The sequence below is a fragment of the Mus musculus genome, chromosome 5 (genome assembly GCF_000001635.26).
Source record: "Mus musculus strain C57BL/6J chromosome 5, GRCm38.p6 C57BL/6J".
In the NCBI taxonomy this organism is placed as follows: Eukaryota; Metazoa; Chordata; class Mammalia; order Rodentia; family Muridae; genus Mus; species Mus musculus.
Window position 1 is genome coordinate 12569621 of NC_000071.6, and position 27189 is coordinate 12596809.

General features: G+C 35.8%; 1 protein-coding gene across 2 annotated transcripts in view; it reads left to right on the forward strand.

The window, feature by feature from the left end:
- Positions 1 to 19333, forward strand: part of Sema3d (sema domain, immunoglobulin domain (Ig), short basic domain, secreted, (semaphorin) 3D) — a 205793-nt gene extending 186460 nt beyond the window's left edge. Inside the window, exons 16-19 of one of the 2 annotated variants that reach the window (XM_030254046.1) lie at positions 1354 to 1511; positions 4209 to 4273; positions 7992 to 8131; positions 15257 to 19333. In XM_030254046.1, coding sequence (XP_030109906.1) covers positions 1354 to 1511; positions 4209 to 4273; positions 7992 to 8131; positions 15257 to 15682 — 789 coding nt within the window. In that variant the 3' untranslated portion in view covers positions 15683 to 19333. The remainder of the gene's footprint in view (positions 1 to 1353; positions 1512 to 4208; positions 4274 to 7991; positions 8132 to 15256) is intronic. The other variant, NM_028882.4, reaches the window with a different exon arrangement.
- Positions 19334 to 27189: the final 7856 nt, after the last annotated feature.

Genomic DNA, 27189 nt, shown 5'->3' on the forward strand with positions numbered 1-27189 from the left:
GGATGTGAAAAATAAAAACATACACCTGTTTCCATTAAGTGTATATAAAATTTGACCTAAAACATATGTGTGCTTAAGGCAAAAGGAAGTTAGAAATGACTCTGGATAACTAAGCCTAAATATTTTAGCCCTACTTGTTCTCCATGACGCATAATAGTTTCAGGACAAAAACCATTATGCATTGTAAGCAGAGAAATGTCATGATAAGGCCGTCTTTTTTGTAAAGCTCTGTCTGTGGAAGATGAAGTGAGCGCCCTGCAGAAGTGCTGGTTAAAGCGAAGGTTGGCGTCAAGGGAAATAGTTTGAACTCTTGCAAACAGTCGAAGCAAGCAATGATACAGGGCTTGCAAATGTGGCAGCAGTGGTAAGCAGGTGGAAACAGATTAGAGTCCACAGAGAGTGTGAAAGTTAGTAATGGTGATGAAAATAAGCGCCTCAGAGTGCTGTGGAAAATAGATAACTGGATTCATTGTGTTTGATGACGTCGAGTCTTAGGATTTATCAGGAAATAAAGTGCAGGATAACTTTTGGAGTTGAGAGCTTCTGTTCGTTTTGTGCTAGCATCTACTTCTGTGATGTTCCTCCTTTATTTTAAAGCTTAGAGTGGAGGGGATCACACGTTGTTTGAAAGCATATGCTGAGCCTCATTCATTTAGTTATTCTTCCTTCTTTGGGACCTCTGCTGCAGACAAACCGATGGGATGGTATGGGGAGTACTGCAGGAATTTCAGGATGAACTTTCAAAGTGACATTTACATCCTGAGTTTCCAGGATCCTGCAGCCTTTGCTTTGTGATATGGCATAGCTCAAGTCTACTTGGTGATGTCTGCGTGGAAATAACAAATATTTACTCTCCCAATTGTAAGCTCTATTCTTTCAGGATTCCTTCATCATTAACAAATGGAATGGTTACTTAAAAATAGACACTGTCAGGAGTGTCTTTTATTCCTACCTCATATTGAGAGACATAGCAGAGGCATGCCATCGATATTGCCTGTAGCATCTATGCTTTCTAGAACCTACCAGAGTGTAACTTCTACTACTGAGAAAGCATTTAACATTACAATTCTATAGACTTGCAGCAGCTGGGTTTTGACCTTCCTCACCTACTGCCATGTCTACTTTAGCTTTCTAGAAGGTTATCTATTGCAGATCAATGTGTTCAATACAGAGTCAGGCCAGGGGTAGAAGAGCTTGACTTGTCTTACTACTCCTCACACTTCTCCACAAATGTTTAAGGTAGCTGGACACTCGCAAGCAGATTTAAAGCTATCCCATAGTATTTACGAAAGAGTGCTTCTCAAGTCTAAAGTGAGTGATGCTTCTAACTCATTTGTTCTGCTTGATTTGTAGCAACAGTTGTACGTTGGTTCCTGGGATGGATTGGTCCAGCTCTCCTTGCACAGATGCGACACTTACGGGAAAGCATGTGCAGACTGCTGTCTCGCCAGAGACCCTTACTGTGCCTGGGATGGAAATGCTTGCTCCAGATATGCACCCACGTCTAAAAGGTCAGGGCACACCTCCTTTCCACACGACGGGTTTCTTACATGAGGGACGCTTCTTGGAGTTCAAGAAAAAGACAAAGAAAACCTGGTCTGTTGAAAGAATATTTCAGTTAAAATGTTCAATCATTTTATATTAAATTAAAGTTGGGAAGGTAGAACAGATGTTCTGAAATAGTGAAATGTGGAAATTTCTTAAATGTCTGATAAATTCAATACAGTGTTTTCTTTCATTGAAGTAAAACACTGTCAAATTTTATTTTAACAGTTAACCATGCCAGCTCATGCCTATAATCCCACAACTCAGGAGGCAGAAGCAAGAGGATTGTAATGAGTTTTAGAATAGCCTGAGCTACATAGTAATTTCTTGTCTACTTCCCAAAATTGTTCTTATTAACTCCTTTATTCTACATTTCTTCTATTGAATTTCTAAATGTGAACATATTCACATTTATTTCTTTATAAGTCATTTATAAATATATGTTTGTAGAAGTTCAGACACACTCTACTGTACATCTAGTGACTTGGTTCGATTTTATATTTACTCTAATGACTATAATTTGTCAATTTCTGTCACTAAGATAAGCTTCAAAGACAAACTGTTTCCTTCACTTTTGTGGCCTTTTGTTTGATACACACCTGGAAATTGCCAAGAAAGCTCAGCTATTGCTGGATCGGACACACACAAGTAAAAGACATCCAGAGGATAAGACACATGTTTTCACACTATTCTTAGTAGTGGTAAAGCAATTAGAAATATTATGAATTATTATCACGAACACCTGCTAGACGAACATATATATATATGTTCGTCTTGAAAAACAATATATATATATATATTGTTTTTCAAGACAGGGTTTCTCTGTATAGCCCTGGCTGTCCTGGAACTCACTCTGTAGACCAGGCTGGCCTCGAACTCAGAAATCTGCCTGCCTCTGCCTCCCAAGGACTGGGATTAAAGGCATGCACCACCACACCCGGCTCTAGGTGAATATTTTTATCTCACTATTTATGTATGAACATATTAGTAAACTTTTTTTCTAAGGAGTTATTCCAAGTATGAATTCTTCTAGACAAAATTATTTGTGATTTTGATTATTTTCATTTTTAAGTTATTTTTGAACTTTTTGTGTTTTGATGCTCAAAGTGAAGAGACTACATACATTTTACTGCCAAACGGACATTTATTTTATTTTATTTTATTTTAAATATTTCACTGATTTGTCAAATTCTAAACTCGAGGACTCAAAAGATAAAAGGTGCTTACTTTAGTCTGCAAACATTGGTTAAAACTGAGACACGTTTTATATTCTTTCAAGTCCATAAATTACACATAAATGGGTAAATATGATTATTAGCAGTTAAAAGTTACCAACATTTTGTTAAACTTTCTTGCCCAGTAACACTCATCTTAGTGGATCTTTGGGGAATACTTTTCTAGAAGCCGAAAAACAGAGTGCTCATTACTTGGCAATAAATGTTGGCTTTGATTAATTGATCCCATTCCTGAAGAAGCCAAGATTTAAAAACATTTGTGACCTCGTGTACCTTATACCATCATAATTTTCTTCTTCTTGTATTTCCCAAGCCTGCATCTCTGATCTTACAGGCATGCCACTGTGATGTGCTCCCTCAGCTAACATAATGTCTATCCGAGGTTACAGATGTGTACAATGGATGACTCTTTTCCAAGGTTGTCATCTGGTCAGCTTTGACCCTGGGGAGCACCCCAAGAATCTGAGAAAGTTTACTGCTGTTTCTCTGATCTCTGAAGTGACAACGTGGCCTGGAGAGAATAGCAGTGGATGGCGGTTCTATAGGATTTAACAAAACTGTCAGAAAGAAAGAAGAAATCCTGGTGTGCTGTGACACAGTGTAGATTGGCTGTGATAACACTGTACCTTACAGTTCAAACAAACCAGAAGGAATTTTGAATATTTATATTTTAAAAAAAGTATATAAAGAGATAAATACACTTAACCCAATTTCACAAAATTATATATGTGTGTATGAAAATATCATATAATAGCATGCTGAGATGTCTTTATGTTTAATGTATATTTTAAAGTACTTTCTGTTAAAAATAGACAAATAAAATGAAACTATATTGAGATATAAAGCATAACAGATTAAGTAAAAATGTGAAATTTCTTTTTAAATATGAAACCAGAAAAATGTCAATTTCATGTTTATTGATAGTAATAGCATGTATGTGTATATACCATATTGAGTGTGTAGTTCTGTTTCTGACAATACTTAATTTATTGAATGAAATCTGCAATAGAGTGAACCTAGATATGATGATGTTTCAGTATTTATATGTACCTGCCTACTCATTGGAACACTTTTTACATTGTGATTTTTACAAGCGGTAGGTGAAGAAGAGTTATTTTCATGTCTTGTAGTTAAAGTTGGGTCCTAATCATATTCAACCTGTTCTGCTGAATAATTTGTCAAGTTAGAAAAAAAGAACAGTAGTTAAATGAAATTCTGATCATCTTAATGCAAGACAGGATTTGTTTTGTTGGGACTTTTCTCCCACGAGAATTTAAATTAATGTTTGATTGATGGGAACAGTGACCTGCTTTTAGGTTGCACAGTAACACAAGGACAGTTTGCATCTGCCAGTTTTAACATGAGAGACAGACTTTCTATATTGTAATTAGTCTTGAAAATCTAATTAGCTTAATCTTCTTTCCATAGGCGAGCTAGACGCCAGGATGTAAAATATGGGGACCCAATCACTCAGTGCTGGGACATAGAAGACAGTAAGTATGGGCTTGATGCACGTTTCTTACCACTTAAAATGGCAAGCCTAGTCTTTCTGGTTTTCTTGAAAGTTACTATACAAATCTAAACAACCATATATATGACTATCTCATTCTGTATAATGCGTATGTTCTAGAAAAGTAACAGGATTTTATATACCAATTCTGTCTACTAGCTTAAGTGAATAATACTTTGTTAAACCATGGTTTGTTTCATATGTCTGTTAAATTCCTACATCATGGCATGTTTCTGCTTCAGTGCCTTATCCATCCTTGTAAAGTTTGAAGACTGTTAGAAGCAAAACAGGATTTGGACCCAAACATTTGAGCATCCTGAGTAAAACATAAAGACCTCCCAGGAAGGTCTGACAAAAACGTTGGTACTTATTAGAAAAAAAGTTTTAGATAGTCTCTACTTTATTTACATTTGCTTATTCTTGTATACATTCAAGCAGTAAATGTGCATTGAGTGAATTCCACATGCACTTAACTGATCTGAGTATATTATGAGACAAAGAAATTCCTTAGCATGTTTATGTCCTTTGCAGGAGATGTCATAGGGTATAATTAGTAATCTAGGAAGGAGAGATCGCTAGAGGCTATATAATTCTGAAGGAAAGAGTCAGAACAGAAGGCTTTGAAAATCTGAGAAGGGGAGAGGTGGAGATAACATTTGTTAAGTGAATTTGAAAACGGGGAAATAATTGAATCTAAAGATCATAGACAGCTTTGAGATTTTGATTTTTGCTTTCCACTTTTCTTACCCTGCACTGGCTGGGGGTTTTTTTTTTTTTTTTTCTTTGTTTGTTTTAAAGACAGGGTTTCACTATGTCACCTGGCATGCTGTCCTGGAATTTGATTAGTCATGTAAACCACGCTGCTGAACTTTACCTCAGAGAGATTCCCCTTTTCTCCCTCCTAAGTGTTATTATGGCTGAGGGCTCTCTCTCTCTCTCGCTCTCTCTCTCTCCTGAAGAAGATTCTCCCATCAGATTATAACTGACCAAAAGTGACTGAACTCCTAATAACTGGTTAATAGCTCGTGATCTAGCTGTCCCCTCTTGATTGGAAAACCTACACATTCATGGTTATACCTCACAACTCACTCTTTTGCAAAGAAATTTCTGGTACAGAATAGGGAGTGTGCCTTTTAATTCTAGTGTGAAAGTGACTTGCTTTTACGTCCATTGTTTAGTTTAGTGAAATATGAATTCAGTCCTTTACATGTATAAATAAAAAGATGAACCAGGGACAACTTTGAGTATTAAGGATATGTCAATGAACTGAACATTATCTATGCATTCATGGACATGACTTACATATTCTTGGTCTTTATATCCAGTGTCTGTTAGGTTAAAGGACAAACATAAAACAGAAAATATAAATGACATGTCAGGTGATGGCAAGGGGCAAAAAGAAATGAACAATGGACAGTCATTGCCTCAGGCACTTGCAGTAATTGTCTCCTCTACACCATCTCCTGTCCCTGCTATAAACCATTGCACAAGACATCTGAATCTTCATCCCACACATTCCATTCCCGTTGAGATCACTGGCAACTTCTTCCATTCTGAACCCAATAGACAACCAGACAACCTTCAGTTTCAAGTTTTATACAATCTGCAACTCTCTCTTCTTTGAAACACTTCATTCTTTAGAGACATGCTTATCAGTTAGGGAGTTTTGTGAGCTGGCTCTAGTTCCTTGCTAGCTTGAAGTCATTACTCATCAGAAATTTACACCAGAAATCCTTGAGCCACTCTTCTGCTCACAGAGGTAGACTTCTTCAGACTTACAGTACTGTGGCACTGTGTCTTTCTGGTGGACTTCATATCTATCAAACTGCACCTTCTGCATTTTCTCAGCTTCCTCACAGTTTGGGAGCACTTCGAGCTATTTTCTCATTCTATGTTTGTTTGCTCCCCCACACACACACACCCCCAGTGTAGTAATAGATGCTGTTTGACTCTAAAATTTTCAGTTAACTTTTCTTTCTCTTAGGCATGAGTGCCTGCATTCCTACCCAAAACTGAACTTGAATGCTCAATTAACATCTACAATGAATGGTTGAGAAAGAATTTTTGTTTTCATGTTCTGCAGACCATCTCAGTTAGTAAATACCACCATTGTTCACTCATCCGAAGGGAAAATCACCTAGAAACCTTAGTTGTGCCTCTCCCTTTCACATTCTATCAGTGACCCCTCCATAATCCTTTTGACTCCACCTCTTCTGGTTGCCAGTAGCTACAGTGAAGCTGTAGTTCCTCATCTGATCTCATTCCATCCGTGGGCTTTACAATGAAGCAGCAGCTGCTCAGAGAGACTTTCACACTCATCCTATCTGAAAAGTTTGCTGACTTTCTCTCCATTCTTTATCTGTTGGTCTGTTTTGTGTGCTTTCCTTGTGATTCCCCTATATCCCCTAAGCCTTCATCTTTTGCTGATGCCTAAAATACTAAGTTGTTCCATCTGTAGAACTGAATATCTGAATATATGATGGACATGTGCATGAGTGAGCCAGACTGTGCGGTCATCATTATTTTAATTTGATTAATTTGAGCTACAGGTTTTATTTGCCACGTGGAACACAGCCTTTCAGTATTTTGAATAAAATGTAGTGTAGCTAAATTAATAAACTATCTGAGAAACTACTCTTTAACATTCATTAACTGACCCATACTAAATATATGGTAGGGAAAGGATATCTTTAAAGACAAAATGATGGGCAGTGCAGTCAGGGTTTCCATTTTCTGTCAGACCATTATGCTTGTTCATAACACATCATTTCATCAAGCCTGGACTATTCTCCTTACTTTCCTGATTGGCGATTTGGCGATAATGAAATTTCTAAATATTATCTGGTCAACTCTGTGCATTGATACAACTAGAATCTCTCTCTCTCTCTCTCTCTCTCTCTCTCTCTCTCTCTCTCTCTCTCTCTCTCTCTCTCCCTCCCTCCCTCTCCTGTGTGTGTGTGTGTGTGTGTTGTGTGGCTAGCTGGCTGGCTATCTGGCTATCTCTCATTATAAATTGCTGGGGCTAGAGGGATGATTCATTAGTAAAACACTAGCCTATCTTCTAGAGGACCATTAGATTTCCAGCATTCACATGGCAGCTAGCAACCATCTCTAACTCTCTACCTAGTTAGTCTGCCATATTCTTACCTTTTTGGGTGTTTCTTGCATGTAATGTAGGCATTCATGTAGGCAAGTCACAAGTACACATAAAATTGAAATATATGTATATATATGTATGTATATATATGTATGTATATATGTATGTATGTCTGTCTATCTATCTATCTATCTATCTATCTATCTATCTATCTATCTATCTATCTATCTATCTTCCTAATGACTTTCCCAAACTAACAACAGAATAGAATATGACCTTAAGACTGGAATATGACATTGAAAGACACAAAAAGTTATTTAATGAAGAGATATCAAATTAAGAGTTACATTTTGTAAATTGTCATTTCTTTAAAATAACTATAGTATGGCAATGAAAGACTAAAATGATGATATACATGTAGTTTAACAATCACTCTGTTGAAGAGTATTTGACTCTCAGGTAACAGTATTATAGCATGAATTTCCTTTCTCTTTAATAATATGTATGGTTTTACCCTGATGACATCTGTTCTGAATCAGTCTATTTTCCCATTGCTTTTAAATTCAGGTCAAGGTTAATCTCCAATGCTTTGTTTGCTTTCTAGGCATTAGTCATGAAACAGCTGATGAAAAGGTGATTTTTGGAATTGAATTTAATTCAACCTTTTTGGAGTGTATACCTAAATCCCAACAAGCCTCTGTTGAGTGGTACATCCAGCGGTCAGGAGATGAGCATCGAGAGGAGGTAAGCTATCACCAGCAAGGATGCTGCTGTCAAACTGAAGTCAAGCTATTTACTATGAAAGTCATGCAACCCTGAGTGCAATAGAGCAGTTTTGTCATTTTTTGATAAAAGGAAATATAAGAGTTTATACTCATTAACCACAGAGTCTATATTTTTTTTGGGGGGGTGTGTAAAAACAGGCCTATGTTTTTATGTGCAAATGTAAGCACATGTTTAAAATAAATTCACTTGAGTTTTCTCTAAATTTTTATTTTTTAAAACATTTCAAGATAATTTATGACTGAAGGAAAGAATACAATATTTTCATAACCATGATAACATCTCTAAACTATAGCGAACATTGAGTTGTCTAGTTCACAGAATGAAATATCTATTTCTATTATATTGTATCACAAGGACAATTGGGAAAGTATTTGAAGATAAAAGTATTTTCATTTTATATATTTATATATTACATCTTAAGTTGGTGGAGAAAAAAGTAATGTTTATTAATTTTTTCTGCTAATTTCCTTAATATAAATTTGCGATCGAAATATGTCATGAACATTTTATGACAGATAAGTCACATGTTACACAATGTAGTAAGATTATTTTAGGCAGTCTTAGAAAGCTTAGATAAATATTAATTCAATATTATGAAGCAAAGGCTAATTGTAGAATTGATTATTGTTATGTTTATTATTAAAGAAGACAAAAGAGTCCACTGTGTGGCTGGAGAAATGGTTAGGAGACCTGTCTACTCCTCCAAAGGGTCCAGATGCAGTTCTTAGCACTCACATTGGATGGCTCATAACTGCTTTTAACTCCAGCCCTGGGGGATTCTATGCCCTCTTCTGACCTTTATGGCACAACATACATTCAGGTCCCTGCAAATATGTATACATAAAAAATAAGCAACCTAATGATATTTTATCAGACTTTACTGTTCTCATATTACACTAGAAATACTATGTTGAATGAAAGACTGAGTGCAGAATTCAGAATAGATGTTTTTCTAGATGAAAACAGATCCTGAGGCCCTATGGACGAGAACTCAGTAGTGTCATAAGATATTTAAAACAGATTTCAATAACAAGTCTGTGTTAATAAAAGTAACAAAAAAGAAAAGAATAAAAATAATTTTCTCAGCCGGGCTGTGGTGGCATACACCTTTAATCCCAGCACTTAGGAGGCAGAGGCAAGGCGGATTTTGAGTTCGAGGCCAGCCTGTTATACAGAGTAGTTCCAGGACAGCCAGGGCTACACAGAGAAACCCTGTCTCGAAAAACAAAAAACAAAAAACAAAAAACAAACAAAACAAACAAACAAAAACAAAAAAGAAAGAAAAATACTTTTCTTTCTGTCAACTGAAGTTTAACATATAAAACTGAAAATGTACATGTCTTCTCTATGATGTCACAAATGATCAATAAAACTTGATCACTAACCAAATGCAGATAATATACACAATCAATATTTGTTTTGAGTCTGTGTTATTTTCTAATTTTCTATATATATTGAGCTATGTCTGATATAGTAATGATTATTTTACTTTAAAATATAAGCTCCCAAGAAATACTAAATGCTGACTACATAAGATGCAGATTCAATTCAGTTACATTTTCATATACTAATTTTACATGAGTTGAAACACATTTTAGATTTTATCACTACTGAGGTGTGATTTTTATCTTTCTATTAAATGTAATTACTTTACAAATTATTTGTCCTCCATAGCAAATTAAATCTGATCTTTGGAGGGAAAAGAATGCTCCTGCCAGAGGCATCCCTCTAGCTGTGGATACTCATAGCTACCTTACATTCTTTATTTTCTGAAATATCTATGTATTATTTTAATGTACCTCACAGCACTGTATCACATAGCATGGTGGTACCATGCTCCATGAAATTCAATGGGGCAGAAATAATGTATTTATTGAATTTTAATGAATAGTCTGTTCCCTGCAATGTTTCAACTGGTATTTTCATGTCTTTGCAAACGGGCAGTTTCCCATTGTCCTGGACCCACAGAGCTGCTTCCTGAGTTGAGAAGCAGAGCAATATTTCTGCTGCATTTGAAGTACGTTACACTGCAGGATGCCTCCTGTTCCTCTCTCATAAGATTGCTGCGTGTAATATTACCTCTCCTCAGAAAAAGCCCCAGGGATGTCCCAAGGTCTCTTGGGCTACAGATGTTGACACCAGCTTATTCTGCGCCAGGAGGAGCCTGTTTCCTCACTGAGCCACATCCGCTGTTGGGTGCTGTTGGAGGAGGGCATGAGTCAGTTATCTGCTGACTTTCTTAAGAGGCTGGTCTTGAAACTGATGGAGACTATGGTGTAGCCAGCAAGTTAATTGGCAGTCCCTGAGCTTCTGTTGAACTTTGGGGCTAGTTTTAATGAAGAAAAGGAGCAATCTTTCATGCCATTTGCCATACTGTTTTTTCTTAGTGGAGTTTAATGTTTTAAAAACATCTTCCAGTCTCTGCATTTTCCATTGTGGGTCTCTGTTTTCCTTTTGTTCTTTCTTTGTTATGAAAGCAAATAAATGGTTTTAACCTTGCAATAACACACAAAGAGCCACGAGACCACTTAGTGCAGATAAGCATGACTGATATTTTGGGTTTATTCAGTTGCAGTCCTCATCATTGCCCCGGGAGCATTTCTCTGCTTCCTCCTGTTAGTAGTAAACAGTATGCTTTTATACCTCTTTTGTCCACACGTAATCTACAGTCAAAAAGAGAAGCTCTTTGAATGGCTCATGTTTTCTGATAATAGAAAGGATCCCTTTATATTTACTTTCCTATTTAGTTAGGGCAAGATCCTAAAACAAAAGAAGTAAGTTGGAGATGTTGGTCATTGTATTGTTTGTTCATCAAGATCACCAGGCAGGCACACACCCCTTACAGAAACAGCATACGTAAGATTTAAGAAACCTTTAGCAATTTGAAAAAACAAATACACTGTGTTCAAAAAGCATAGCTGAGCAACTGCCCTCATGTTTCCTTGGTGTAGATTTTCCTTAATTTCTGTGAAATACCTTAGGTGTGCATTGTTTAGGTAGTTGCTAGCAGACTCACCTAAAACACTTTCCTCCAGCCATTCATACATTACAGAAATCAATAATTTAATAGTAAAACATTATAATTAACTATAGATATATATTTTTATTTCTAAGAATTTTAATTTGTCTATAAAAGTGTTATATTTGATATAGAAATATCTACTTATTTGTAAGTTAATAGGTTTTTAAACAAATTTTTATTAGATATTTTCTTCATTTACATTTCAAATGCTATCCCGAAAGTCCCCTATTCTGCTTAGAAATTTCTTCCCCAACAGGACAATAATAATGTTTTTCTAAGATATTTTATACATATACCTTATATTTATATGTTTATATTTATTCAAAAGTAAAAAGTTATTCTAACAGTTATTTATGTATAAATTTCACTTCTTAAGAAATGAACCGGGAACTTTAGCCCTATATTTTCTTTTGCTTTTTGCCTAAAATGATTAATTATGATTTTCCATTATATTAATAAATGTTGCATTATATAGCACCATGCAAGCATAATTGGGAAAAACCTAAAAATATGAATACAGAATTTTCCTTAGAGTTTTTTTCTTCCTGCCATATTAAATTAAACAAGTATTCAGGATTTTATTTTAAATATAAACATATTTTTTTACAACATGTTTACAGACTTTCGTGTTTAGCATGCTGAGAGTGTATTTTCTTCTTTAATACTAATTTCTCTCTGGTCATATTTTCTGTTGTTTGAAGAAAGTAGTATTCTTGAAGTTATAGTTTCTTCCAAGACATGGGAAATATTTTAGGCCTTCCAGCTGCTTTTATTAGAGAATAAAGCACCCCTCAACCTGCTCTCTATATCTAAATGACCTTCATCATTCTTTGCTCTTCTTATTTTAAATGTATTGCCTTTCACTAGAGAGTTCCATTTAACAATGCCAAGTATGTAATTCATGCTCACATTAGACAAGGGGATAACTGATTCCAGTTGAAGACTGATTTGTGTTGTTAAATTTAGGAAAGGTTTTACTTAGCACTCTAGAGTGGAGAAAATTCCATGAATTTGAATCAGTGGCCAGAAGTGATCTCTTTGAGAGGAGCTAGACTTTTTAATACTGTGCTGCCATTTCATTGAGGGATATGCAGTTGCCTGATGGTGTGTGTATCTTATCCCAGGACCATAGGAAAGCGTTACTGAGAAGTAATGGAAATTCAGTGAAAACTAACCAACCACTTAATTTCTGGGTCACATATTTTTATCCATAAATTTTAAGAATCTTCCAAATATGGAAATTCAAAATGTGTTTTACTAAAGAGTCCACTGCACTGATGATACACTTTTGAAATTTTGGAAAAGCAACAAGAAGTAAACATTTTACTAGACCTCACGTAAAGTCATTTAGCACAAATCTTTTAAAGCCCAGCTTACAACTGTTGGTCAGAAATGAAACAACAGATAGAGTGTTCCATAGTATTGGGAAAAGATGAATAATCATGGCCTAGAACTGAAATGTCAGGTGTTTATGAATACCCACAGGGACTGTGCTAACATGAAATGAAGGTAACAGAACAAGGTCTCAATAACAGGATACAGAAACAGAAGGACAAAGCACTGCTAGGGTGCTGCCCAGTACACATGAAGCTGGAGTTATAATTCCTTCCTTTTGGGAGATTAAAGAAAACAGGAGAAAGCACCCATTCACAACCATGCTCGTGTCTAAAGTCCACACTGAATGTAGCCTCAGCAACAGGAAGATACAGGCCACAGAGAGACCCGAGAGGGATAGAGATGTACTAGAACTGTAGCTATCTATGTACTATCTATGGTATTGTGATGATGGCCACAGGCCATTTTCAGTGAAGAAACTTCACAAATAAAGTCTTTCATACATCTCAGCCCAAGCAACATGGCAATGCTGTGAATGTTCCACATTTTAACTTCCAAATCTACCATGTGCTATGCAGAAACTGAAGGGCAGCATAACATTCAGAAAGATAAATGAATCGTAAGAGGAAGTGGTCAGAGACCAGCATCCAAGTTTATAGAGCCAGCAGTTTGAGATCCAAGATATATTTATACTTTTTAAACAATTACAATAAACTTATTTATAAAGACAGTATGTTTTTCTGTTAAGTATGAGAATGCTATTTTTGTTCAATGGTTTCCCTTTAGAAATCTACCAATGCATATCTAATTTTATTTTAGGTAGGAAGCTCTTATGGTATTGGTTCTCAACCTGTTACAACTTCTTGATGATGGGGTGGGGTAGAACAACTATTTCATAGAAATCATATATTGGATACCCTGCATATTAGATATTTACATTATGGTTCATAACAACAGTGAAATTACAGTTAAGAGCAATGAAAATAATTTTATGGTCGGGGGTTACCATATCAAGAACACTATTAAAGGGGCACAGCATCAGGGAGGTTGCGAACCACCATCTGTGGTTTGAGAAGGTCAATTAATTTGAGGGTCATTTGTATTACAGTAGTATTTTAAGATGTCATGACTTTCAGATTCAACCCACTGGGAAAAGAAAACATGTGCAGGTCACCAAATAATCGAAGCAAAAGACACAAATAAGCAACCAAGCAAAAACCTGATGTTGTAGACTCAGCGAAGTGCAAGGCAGGTCTGGAGACCATTCAGCCTCATTAGCTGAGGCTCTGAGCTGTGACCTGCCCTTGGCCTCAAAAGGTTCCCTGCCAGCTGCACTTCTCTGGCACAGAGGGTGGTTTGCCATATACTTGTTTGTTAACTGGGCTGCTAGCCAAAGATGTTTCTTTCCCTTTTCTCATATTTCCAGAATAAGGGAGATTTTTTTCCTACATTCTTTTCGCATAAGAATGTGGAGTACAGTCCACCCACTGTGAATAAATTTAATTTAGCTGTCTTTATGCCTCTTCTATTTCCATCAACTAGAAGTCTACAATTCAGGGACAGATGTGTAAGCTGGGAATTCTTCCAGGTTTCTTGGTTGTTATTGCTGTTGTTGTTGTGTTATTGTTGTTGTTCTACTTCATGCCTAGCCATTCAATATTTAAACAAGCCCTTTGTATTGATAAACATGTCCCTGATACATGGTTCATTATTCACACCGTTTTTGAGCCAGACAAGCCTAACATTTGAATTGTCCCTCAATACCACAGCTTCAGCAGCTGAAGTACCACATTTCAGGGGAGCGTCCTTTTATTCATTGTTTTTTCTCACACTTGAAATCACGTTACAATGCTATGGCAAGTACTCCAAGCTATGGCAAAACTTTCCACAAATACTATGGTCCAAAGTATTACATGTACGACTTGATGATAATAGGGAAATTAGCTTTAAGCAATTTTAACCATATGGGCCCTGATGTCCAAATCTGTGTCCATGTTTTTTCCTAATTTGCTATTTATGAGTCATAGTTTCTCCTTCTCATAGACTGTTCAGATCATGTATTTGATGATATGATGAAAGCAGAGGCAATATCATTGTTCTCTCTATCACAGGTAGTACACACTATGAGTTCTTCAATCTAACAGTAACTATTCTTGCAATCTCCCTTAAAACTGTAATCTTAGGTCATTGATCTCCATCGGAAATACCTGTAAAGGTTACTTGATAGCTTCATTTTTCCTTATTGTTTCTCACAGTATTTCATTCTTATCACTCCACTGCAAAGAAAAACTACATATAGTCTAAAGTTTCATTTGACTTAATAGAAATCAAGCCGAGAGAAAGCAGGTTATATCTTGGGGACTACTACCTTACTCTTTCTTTCTTCCTTTCTTCCTTCCTTCCTTCCTTTCTTTCTTCTTTCTTTCTTTCTTTCTTTCTTTCTTTCTTTCTTTCTTTCTTTCTTCTTTCTTCCTTCCTTCCTTCCTTCCTTTCTTTCTTTCTTTCTTTCTTTCTTTCTTTCTTTCTTTCTTTCTTTCTTTCTTTCTTCCTTTTTCTTTTTTTTTTTTAAACCATCTTCAACTATGGCTGACAATGTTATAGTTGATGACAGAAAGATGAAGAGTATATCTTTTAGGTTCATCTAAGTAAAACTACATCGTCTGTTTTCATTTGCTTTTGGGTCTCTGTTTCTAATTTATTACCTACATTTTTTTTTCAACCTGCAGTTGAAACCTGATGAAAGGATCATCAAAACTGACTATGGGCTACTGATTCGAAGTCTGCAGAAGAAGGATTCTGGGATGTATTACTGCAAAGCACAGGAGCACACTTTCATCCACACCATAGTGAAGCTGACTTTGAATGTCATTGAGAATGAACAGATGGAAAATACCCAGAGGGCAGAATACCAGGAGGGGCAGGTCAAGGATCTGTTGGCTGAGTCACGGTTGAGATACAAAGACTACATCCAAATCCTTAGCAGCCCGAACTTCAGCCTGGACCAGTACTGTGAGCAGATGTGGTACAAGGAGAAGCGGAGACAGCGCAACAAGGGCAGCCCAAAGTGGAAGCACATGCAGGAAATGAAGAAGAAACGAAATCGACGACATCACAGAGACCTCGATGAGCTCCAGAGATCAGTAGCTACATAGTTTTCTATTTAATTTAAAGAGGGAATTATTTACCTGCCTGCACAAATAATGTCTTCTGTTTTGTACATCCCTTATACTAACTCATACATGCTTCCCATGGAGTCTCACGGAGGCACAGGATGCTATGCTGAGTAAGACTATATAGGACATCATCTGAACCAGCTTTCCAAGAACAAAATCTGTATCAGCAAAGTTAAGAATTGTCTTAAAAATAGGGGCCTTATGTTTGTAAATGTCTCATAGTTTGAATTTAATGTCATGTAAATAATCAAGTTAAATGAACCCAGGTCCACTTAGTAAGGGCGTTATTCCCGTGCATGTCCATTAAGCATGGACTTTCCCATGCTGCTGGCTATGTGCTTAATCATTCCATTCTAGAACAGGTGATCATGTAGGAACTGGAGAAAAGGCACACTTTAAAACAGCTTATGTTAGCAAAAAAAAAACTTTCTCAAGGAGCCAACAGGCCACACTTGGAGTCAGGCGTGGGAATTTAGAAAGGCATGTTCCCTCTTTGTGGACCAGGCTACATCTAGTGTACTGCAGTAATGCTCTGTGAGAGGGTAGTAATGATCCTCACCAATTTCCTTTTGATTGCTCAAGCACAGCATCATGGACAGAACCCCATGGTGTGCTCTAGAGTACAGACAATGGAACTTAGTACACACTTCCTGTGCTCTTTGGGAAGCATGGTAAAAGATCTTAATATAATAATAAGGGTGACATGATATACACTGTATCCTAATCTGTAGATGGGAATTATTTGGAGACAGACAAGATAGCTGTAAATTCTGTCTCTGAGAAAAACTTATATTGCCATAAAAAAGGAGAAAGCCACAAAGTAGATAGAATGTAATGGAATTCTTTCCACTGGAGTATAAATATCTGCCAACTTATAATGTTTTGGTTAAAAATAATTTAGATTATAGCAAATTGTTAGCAAAAATGCAAGTGAAAGTAAAATTTGTAAAAAAAATTATGGGATGGCAATATATTATTTATAACCAATGTATTTCTGTGTTCTCTTTTTTTCTAAGTATTTATCGTATTCTGTATATTGTTTGCATTTACATCCTTTTTTTTATTATATTTGAGTAAATAGGAGAAAGCAATACGTAATACATAGAGATAATTGAGTAGATGACCAAGGTGGGGAGTGGGGCTATATATTTGTTGAATGGATGGATAATGGCAAAATTTTGATGACGGGAAGGGTTAAATTAACTCTTCGACATCCTCTCGTTACATAAACTTTCAAGCAGTGTTGTTTTCAGCAGTTTCACAAGGAAGTCTTCAACATCTAAAGAAAACACTCACACCGTTAGCATAAGTACCATTTGTATTTTGCTAGCCTGTGTCAAATTCAACTTTGCCTTTGAACAGTGTTTTCCTGCCAGTCTCTCCAGAAATCAACTTTCCTTCCTGTAGCACAAAACCCTTAGCCTTCCTCTGTTTTGCCTTTTCACGCTCTTTATAGTGTGAAATGAACAATTAGTCACTTCCTCACAAAGAATGCAGCTTTTTAGAAAACCAACAGACCTTGTTTGTTTCTCATGCATTCTACATGTTTTGAAAGATTCTGTGAGAAGCCTGTGTGATTAAAAAGCAGTTTTACAGAGTCAAGCAATCTATCTCTTCAAAGTAGCATCAGTATTTTACATTCATTTAATTTGCATTGGGTACCTATCTCAAGGGCATAACATTATCTGCAAGGGACTAGTATAATAATGAATATTTGTTGATGTTTCACTCTTGGAAAAAGCAAAAATGAAGGAACAATTTTAATTTGTAAACCAGAATGAATCACATCTCCAGCAGAAGTGCATACAAATCCTTGTGTCATGGTTAGACTACTAATCATAGATCACACAATAATGTTTATCTACTGGCTTACTGAGTCCTGCAAAGTCACAGCAAACATGTCAGTGGGTGCATGCTTCATTCAAAAAATGCTTTCAGATAGCTGTGCATCAGAGAGTAATACTCAAATATCAGTAGTATTGAAAGATTGCACAAGATTCTACTCTTTGTATTGACATCTGAAAATTAATTTTATATAGATAATAATGTCCAAACTATTTTCTAATTACTTATGTAATTAGAAATGTAATGTTTTATCAACATTCTGTAAATCTATTTTACATCTTAGATTTAAAATTTTGGCTGTTTTGGGCATAAAACTTCTAATTATGATTAAATATATTATAAACATTATTAGGAAAATATGATTCCATAATAAAGGTAGGGCTATGGTTTATTTTGAAATGCAGACTATAGCTAAGCAGCATTCATTCTTATTCAAAAGACTTAGAAGAGTGTTGTGAAAGATCAGTTGACAAATGTAATGTGTAGTTCCTTACCATTGAGGATGAACAACTCTGTTTTGAAATAATAAAAAGCAGAATATTGCTCAAAGTTTAAATATTAAAGGTACCAGATCCCCCAGAAGCAACTCTGAACTATGTAGTTATTCATTTTTTTTTAAATCTATTTTTCTGTCTTCAGTACAAGTCTCTAGCTTCTGTGAGTGTTTTTGCTGCATTTTTATTCAGTCCTTTGTGCTGCTAAATAGTAGTATGCCTGAATGAGTTAATTTACATTTAATTTATTGGGAATTTTAAGAGTTTGTTTAGAAATGGATAATCTAAATAAGCAATTTATGTAAAATCCTTTGTTTTTCTTTCCCAAAAGAGTTCATAATCATATATCACACGACAGAGTAAACATTTCAGAAGAAACAGTCAAGTTACTTAAAAAACTGCAAAGTAGTCATAGAAAAACTGAGCACACTGCAGAATCCACAATAGCTCTCGGATGCACAATTCCAGGATGATTTGTTTAAAGCAAGACTTACTTACAACATGCCTGCAATATGATGGTCACGCTTTTGGACGTTTCCTTTGTGCTATACTTTGATTCTTTGCATATATTAATTATTACATGCTATTCCTACTGAATTGGTGATCTTACCTAGAGGCTAACAAGAGTGACTACTTGTTAGACTAACATAACCAAGAATAATTTCCCAGGACAACTTGTGTCATTTCATTCACATGAAAAAATAAAATTAAACAAGACCACTCAGTAAACATTGATTCTTCTTAAACATATGTCTAAGATGTATTGTACATATTTTACTGAAACAGAATAAAGTTAACTTGGGAATCCCTTCTCTTCATAATACCACATTGTTGCAGTCAGTGTGTTTCAACTAACAAGCCATTTTGAGGGATGGGTAACTTTTTAAAAATAGAAATGTATATTTTCTCATAATAGATGATCACAATATTTCAATTTACAGTATGTAAGGTTAAAAATACATAAGACTTAAATTTTCCAGACTTGTTAAACTGAAAATCCATGTACACAATAAATCTCACGCTTTGTAACTCTTGCTTAAATCTTTTGTAATGTAAGGTATTTATGAAAATTTGAAGCATACCTTTTTGGGAAAGAAAAATAAAACCTGTCAGAAGCCACAGTTGGTCTTCACTTCTTAGCATTGTCAGTGGTGGGTATCAATGAATTTGAATAATTTTACTTTTAAAAAACTGTAGTCTTGTAGTATAGCATACTTAAAATTGTTAAATGTATATTTTGTTTGTATTATAATAAAACAAGTATCAGTGTTCTATTATTATAAAAAGTGTTGTTATGTGTAAAGATTTTCTTTTTTTTGACTCCATATATGGCAAGCAGATTTTATATAGTAAATTGAACTAAATAGAATGAGATATTCCCTAAGTTTTCGATAGATATTTTTACTGTAAGTATGTAATAATCTTATCCATGAAACAACAACAAAAAGCAACTCTCCTACTTGATATAATTACATAAGATTAATTGTGATCTAATTTAGATTTTCTTCCCAAGAGGCATAAAATTATCACAAATAACTGCTATCTTAATTCAGTGTTTACAATATTCACCTATGCATGATATGGATATATGTTAGTGCAATTGGTTATGAAAGACCCACAACGTAAGGACTCCCCCACGTTCTGACTCAGGAGAGGCGACACCCCAAAATCACCCACAAGAAACGGGTCTTGCTGCAAATTGCAAGAGGATTTTTTTATTCAAGAGCGCTCTCGGGCCCATGGTCATACACCACGCAGGGGTAGAGGACCGTGGCGCCCCGAGTAGCTGGGTAAGGGGGTATTTAAAGGAAGAAACCACAACTTAAGGAAGCTGGGAGGGCGTTGTTGGAAGATACCAAAGATACCAGTTAAGAGTGACAAGGAAGTGTAAAGTTACAAGAGTCACAAGGAATACCTGGTAATTGTTAACTCTCAAGACAGCTTCTAAGAGCCCCCAACAATAGCACATTTGCATTGCAGGTTCTGGGTGACTTTCTTTGAATCAGCACTCTTTGAACCCAGGAAGCGGGTGGATGGAGGAATGTCGCTATTTCTTTTATGATTAGCATACCTTTACAAAGGCCACATTCCCAAGCCTGGGCCTAAAGGCCTAGAATTCTGTTTTTACGTTGTTATACTTTCAGTTAAAGAAATTAAGTTGAGGCTTTATTAAAGTTGCTTCAGTTGTTTCTTCAACGTGGCATATTAAAATTATGTTTTATTTTTTCAAATAGAGGATAGTATAATATTCCCACAATAGTGTGGAGATAATCATAAGAAATTATAAATTTTTGTGATGATCCTATAAAACTTCAAAAATGAATTAATAGGAATTAATGACTTATGAGATCCTTGATTTAGTCTATATAAAACAAACTATGGTAAATTAAGTAGGTTGACAGTTAAAAATTATTTTCTCATAGGTCTTGAGGTGGGAAGTCTATGACATTCAAGGTACTGAAAGTAACATACAACTTTGAGGAACTTCTCCATGTGGAGGATGGCGTATATCTTCAAGACTATTTATTTCAGGAACAAGGATTAAACAATCTAGATGTTCATGTAAAGCAGATGCATAAATTGACTTTGATGACATTCAGTTTTGTGAGGCTGGCCGGGGACATTTTTCTTTCCTGCTGTATTCTTATGTGTTGGAAATGGCAAGGAATGAGCTGGGGTAGAAAAATCAAGCACTGCTTATGTAACAGAGCTGCCAGGTCCTAGATCAGGCACAGCTGATGGCTGTAAAAAAGATAGAAGGTTAATAATTGAGAAAACCCAGTGGTGTTTGTTTGAAACATGATGATATTTGATATTCTCTAAAAAGAAAAGAGTGCAATATTTAGTTATGAGAAGGAACTATCAGACAACCTCTTACTTATATTATTTAACCTTATTCACTGAGAAAACCTTAATCAGGAGAGGGAATTTAAGTATCCTGGTCATTAATACAGAATCTTATGCAGACATACAAGAATATATTCATTTTAAAACACATATTGGAGAATGAAGAGGTAGTATTCATGGAGGAAAAATGCACTTAATCCAAGAATCAAATTTCTGCATGTAATATACAACTTTGAGGAACTTCTCCGTAAAGGGGATAGCATAGATTTTCCGGAATGTATATTGCAGGCACAGGGAGAAAACAATGTAGATGCTTATGTGAAGCAGAATTTATAAGTTGGCTTTCAGTGGATACAGGAATTTAAATAAGATGTGCTGTGTGTATCAACACAAAGATCTCAGAAATAACTTCAAAGGGAAGAAACTAAAACATTTTAGAAATGCAAATAGAACTTTACAATATTTATCAAGTTTAAAAAAGCAAATGATATTGCTTATGAATATTTACATTCGGATGTAAATATTCACATGTAAGTAGTAAACATATGAAACTTTTCTGGTGAAGCTAAGCACTTAATTCAAGCCAGAGTTTCCATAAGATACAGAGCAGAGGATGAGAATATGGGACGCTATAACATTTTCAGTTACATTAAATATTTTTAAAAAGTCTAAATTCAACACAGTAAAATGTTAAAGCAACTACATTAGCTATTGAATAAAAAATTATTCTGAAGATAATTCTGAGTATTTACAAAGGTTATAATAGACGTTGGATTACATATGTAATACATAGAAAAACAGACAAATAGTAGAGAGGAGGTAAAAAGATCAGTAAAACTACAAACCCCTCCTGAGTTCACTCTTGAATGGTCGAGAAAAAAGGAGAGGGAGTAGTGCATCCAAGAATGTTCACATTTCAACCACCGTTTGTAAACGTGTTCAGGCAGTTTGAGTTACTCTTCCAGTACAGAACTTTCCTTTGACACCTGGCTAGTTTAAAAATGTATTGGTTGGGACCTCAGTGGGATCAAGGAACCAAGCCCAAGATAAGGCCTTCCTCTAAGTACCATTCTATTGTTATAGGAATGCTAAAGCTTGTACAACACAAGACTACATGTTTAATATACTGTCAGAATCACAAAGATGAATTGGTGGGTTTGTAAATTCAGGGCTGATGTTAAAATATAAAATCTCTTTTCTCTGGCTCACATTCTCTTTATGAAACTCAAAGGGTAAAGAGACATATCTATGTTTTGGTAAATGTCTTTAAATGGTTTCTCAGATCATTATCTTTTTAATGAAAAATTTCATATTGTTTCCTTCTTCAGAGCAAGAGCAACCATTTTATATGTTTGAATAAACCAAATGTCCTAAAAAAATTGTATTTTTCCATTTCTCAGTTTCCATGGATTCTGTTGGTGAGAGGCTATCACAGACAAATACATAGTATAAGCTCATATATTCAGGACACATTCTATAAAGAATGTAACCCTGCTTAAGAAGAAACTGAAAACAGTTTACCACATAGGAAGTGCTTGTCCAGAATCAGGAAAGCGGTTATTTCCCGGGTACATACTGCTAAGCTTTTAATATATTGAAACAAATTACTACTGGGCAATTATCTCCAATTATTTAATTATATTATAATTACAACCCTCTCTTACTGGTTGTTTTTACTATTGAAAAATAAATAAAAACTCTTGACTCTCGTGGTGATCTGTGTTTGCTATATTCTTGCAGACATTCAGTGGCCAGAGGCAAAGTTGGACTTGCGAATAACTACACTTCATTTCTGTGTTGACATTACACAAAGCCAAGTAATAAGCCAAGGATTTGGTTAAGAGCTTTCTAAGGATATATTTAATTTGACTGTATCAATAAAGACATTTTGATTTTCTTTTAGTACATGACATGAGGTGATTTTTATCCATCTACATATAAGATATATGTACAAAATGGTGAAAGTGACTTCATGAGATCCACATTATGCAACTCAATGACTCACCATTTCACTTAGAAATTACAGGAAGCATAGTGGGGAACCTCGTTAGGGACGGGGGTCATGGACTCTTAAATCTATGATGGAAAGAGTGTTGCTCTGAACATGTGATTTATGGGTATAGTGTTCAAGGGATAGAAAGTGGGGAGTATTTTGTGGTTATCGGTTTCTAGATAAATGAACAATGTACTAGTAAGTGCACAGAATAAAAGTAAATAGGCAATAGAAAGCCAGTGAACAAAATGATACCGATTGCATCCTTAGATAAGTCATTTGACCTCGACATCCCTAAGGTATCAAAGTACTTAAAATGTGTGTGTGTGTATTTTGTTTTTTGTTTGTTTGTTTTATTTTGCTTGCTATTTTGTAACAGAAACAAGTTCTTAAAGAGTACAACTCCATTTTAGATATCTACTTCAATTTCTAGAAGGAAATGACAGTGGAACCACAAGACAAAGCAACAAAGGGGTTTATTCAATACTATTAGGATCCATAGTTTAGGAAGTGAATAAGAAAAGAAATCCACCAAATGGAAACATTTTCTAAAATTTCTCCCGCATGTGCTTCTTTTTAAATGGAATTGGTAAATTGATGAAGGTCTATTTTGATTTTGGGCATTCATCTGTTTTAAAGAAAACAATTATAGAATCGTATTATTGTCTCCTCCGGTTCTCCTCTTTGATTCAGGTGGGCATAGCGCTATAAACTACCTTCAAACTGATAGACAAAAGGTCCATATAATCTGTAATGGATTTTTCTTTATAAGTAGGTACTTAAAAGCAGTCTTTGAAGAAAGCTTTGTAGCTTGAAATTTGTGGCACATTCAATTCAGATAGATTTTTTTTTCCCTGACAACCCTTGGTTAGTATTTTGAATTTTTTTTTTTTGCCCTAGTATTTTCTGGTTTGATTCACCTTCAAGGGCACATAAGTTTTGAATAGCAAGGATACTAAGTAGGAAGAAACCTAATGAGAAGGAGCCATTGCAGCCATCTGGCTCCCAGGCGCCATTAGAGAATTTCAGTATGATAGTATGTCACATAGCATGGTCAGTGATTAGTAAGTCCTTTATATACACAGAGAGTAGGTGCTTCACTCTAACTTCGAGACCGGGAAATAAAAAACTCTTGCATTTAGAGAAAATCTTGCTTTATTTTGAAAAGACTAAAGTCAAAAGTTAAAAAGAACCATATTATTTTTGAGAATAAAAACAAACAAACAAAAAAACAAACAAAAAAAAAAAAACCCAGAGAATATAACTATCCCCTTAATGAGATTTGTATTTGTATATGTATAATACCCAACCAACCCCATTTGTTTATTTTTGTTGTTGTTTTGTTTTTCCTTCCTTCCTTCCTTCCTTCCTTCCTTCCTTCCTTCCTTCCTTCCTCCCTCCCTCCCTCCCTCCCTCCCTCCCTCCCTCCCTCCCCCCTCTCTCTCTTTCTTTCCTTCTTTCTTTTTTAAAGAAACTCCATTTTTTGCCTAAACTCCAATTCCAGGAAGAAAATCACACCTTAGCAAACAAACCTTCTATGTCATGCCCCAGCCCCTTTCATCCATTTAGCAACAGCCAAACTACAATAGCAGCACTAAGATACATAAAGATAATCTAAAATATCCTGTTGAGAATAGAAAACCTGACCATCCTGTTTGTCAGATGGTTTTGCCCCTATGTTCAGTTCCTGCAGATTATACCATAAATGAAGTTTTTAAAATATTAACTTGCTGACCCGTGTGGAAATTCTCCAAGTTTGCTGTAACTACAATAAAAACCCTGAACTCTTAGACTCAGGGCTCTCACTCTGACATGCTGTGACAGAGACCATGAGAGACCCAGCTCAAGAGCTCATAATAAGACTCTTGTGCGTTTACATTAGAACTGGCTCCTCAGTGGTCTTTTGGGGTCCTTGCTATATAATATATGTTCCTCCTCAAATCTCTGCCCTCAAAAGCAGATATGTGCTGTGGGGCTTGTGAAAATAGCTAAAGAGTTAGAGAGCTAGAAAAGGAGACAGATTTCAAATGCTATAGTCAAAATGTTCCAATCTGCCTTTTCCTCCACTTTATCCATTGGCTTTCCTTCCTAGATTAAAAGGGAGCCTGCACTGGCCTTGGAGTAAGTATTAAAGAAACACAGTTTGTCCACAGCTCATTGTAAGATTTAAAATGGAAGAATTTAAGGGGCTTTAAGCTGGTTCCATGTAAAGACTCAGTTGATGACAGTAAATAGAATTAGAGTTTCATTCCCTGCTTAAAGCTAAGGAAGCAGAAAGATAAACTGATGTTAATAAATACAGGTATTAATTTTTCATACTTTAGATGAATTTTGGTGTGGAGACATTTTAAACCAGCAGCTGCTCTGATCACATTCAGAGACCTTCTATGTCTGTGTGATCTGGCTGGAATGCAGATGGACACTTAGTGCACACCTTTAATTCCTTGTGGCTGGAAGCTTTTAGTACACTCCTTTAATCAATGACATCTGATTGCGGTACAAGCAAAGCACGAATCAAAGGAAGAATTGACAGAACAAGTGATAGAACACACTCAACTCTTGGAGAAAAGCTATTTAAGGGCAGTGCATTGAAAGTGAAGGCAGCACACTCAGTCAGGTCATCAGTCAGTGAGCTCTGATTGAGTCAGTTGGGAGTCAGTGCCGTGAGTGCAAAGCAATGAGGTCGAGTTCCTTTGTGAGCTCTTCTGTTCATCTCAATTCAGTCAGTTAGCTTGATTGACTTTGTTCAGCTCAATTCAGAACCAGAAGGAGCCAGAGAGTAGAAGGTCAGAGCTAGTTTGTGGCCAAGCAGAACAGTTTATTGAGAAGCCAGGTGAAGCCAGGTTAAAGCAGTCAGTTTGAGGAGAGTTTGTGCCAGAAAAACTGAGTTGAACCAGATAGACAGAGTTCAGAAAGAACAAGAAAGTGAATTTATTTAGTCTCAGAGGCTAAAAATTCTAGGCCTAGGTTAGCAGATGGGTACTGGTGGCTGAAGCCTTCAAGGTTCAGCCTTGTGAAGATTGCATTTTATTGAGGCTAAAAGCTTCCAGGCCACCAGGTGTGTTGGCGCACGCCTTTAATCCCAGCACTTGGGAAGCAGAGGCAGGCAGATTTCTGAGTTCGAGGCCAGCCTGGTCTACAGTACAGAGTGAGTTCCAGGACAGCCAGGGCTACACAGAGAAATCCTGTCTTGAACTGCCCCCCCCCCCCCGAAGAAAAAACAACCCTTCCCAAAGCTTCCAGGCCTAGGCATAAGGAGAGGCAAATAGAAACACTCTGGTCTGAACCCAGGGCATGTATTCACAAAGCTTGGGTACTGCTTTCAACTCTTCCCTTCACCAGAGGAAATAAAGGCACATTTACTCTTACATTTTGAGATCTATGTCACATAAGCAATTCTTAGGAATCTACCAGGGAAATATAAACAATATTACAGTTATTGTCTGGATGAAAAATTCTGTTATTTACATGAGTCCTAAGACACCCAGGAGGACAATTTTGTTTTCAATAAACACTAAAAGGAATAAAGGACCTGGGTATCCAGTTTTCCCAACTGTGTGAACTTCAATGTATCTGTTTGCTTTTATTCCATTAAAGGTATCAATTTCTACCTCTTTTATCATCTTTCCTCTGATACCATTGTCTCAGATAATGTTCAGAATATAAGTCCTTTCTGAATCAGATAAATGGTCCTCAACTTCCCTTCTGTATTTAAAGGAGACTTTGTGTCTTGGGTTACAGAATTTTCTAGAGATAAATATTAAACCAATCCTTCAAATTCCTGTTCTGAATAAGGGTCAGCTAAAGTTTCTAGAACTATTTCTCATAGTTTTTCCTGTTTTTATATTGTCTAAAAAACAATTAAATTAGGCATATTATTCATATTTACACATTTTCCAGGTTAAATAGTATTAAAAAGAGCATTCCTAGCCCTTCATAAATCTTGGCTTGGTTTTACTTTGTAATTCTATAATGGCAAAAACAACCAGCAAAATAATTCAGCCTTTTACATTTAATATTCTTTAAAGCTGTAAACTTGCTTATAAAACACTGTTTTGTATACCGAGTATAAAAGTTACTTAACAAAAATATTAACTTATTACAATCCAATAGGTCAAGACTTATCTGTGATTTATAGAATGCTGACATGTGCCTAGGAATTCCAAAAAGGAGCTCCACACTGCACAAGCTTAGACTATTCATCCTCTGTTTCCAAGCTTATCTTATCAGAAGAAAACGATGCCTGTGAGAAGTCTATTCTGGTATCTCATGACAACACAGCAACCTGGCTACAGTTCTAGTTTGTC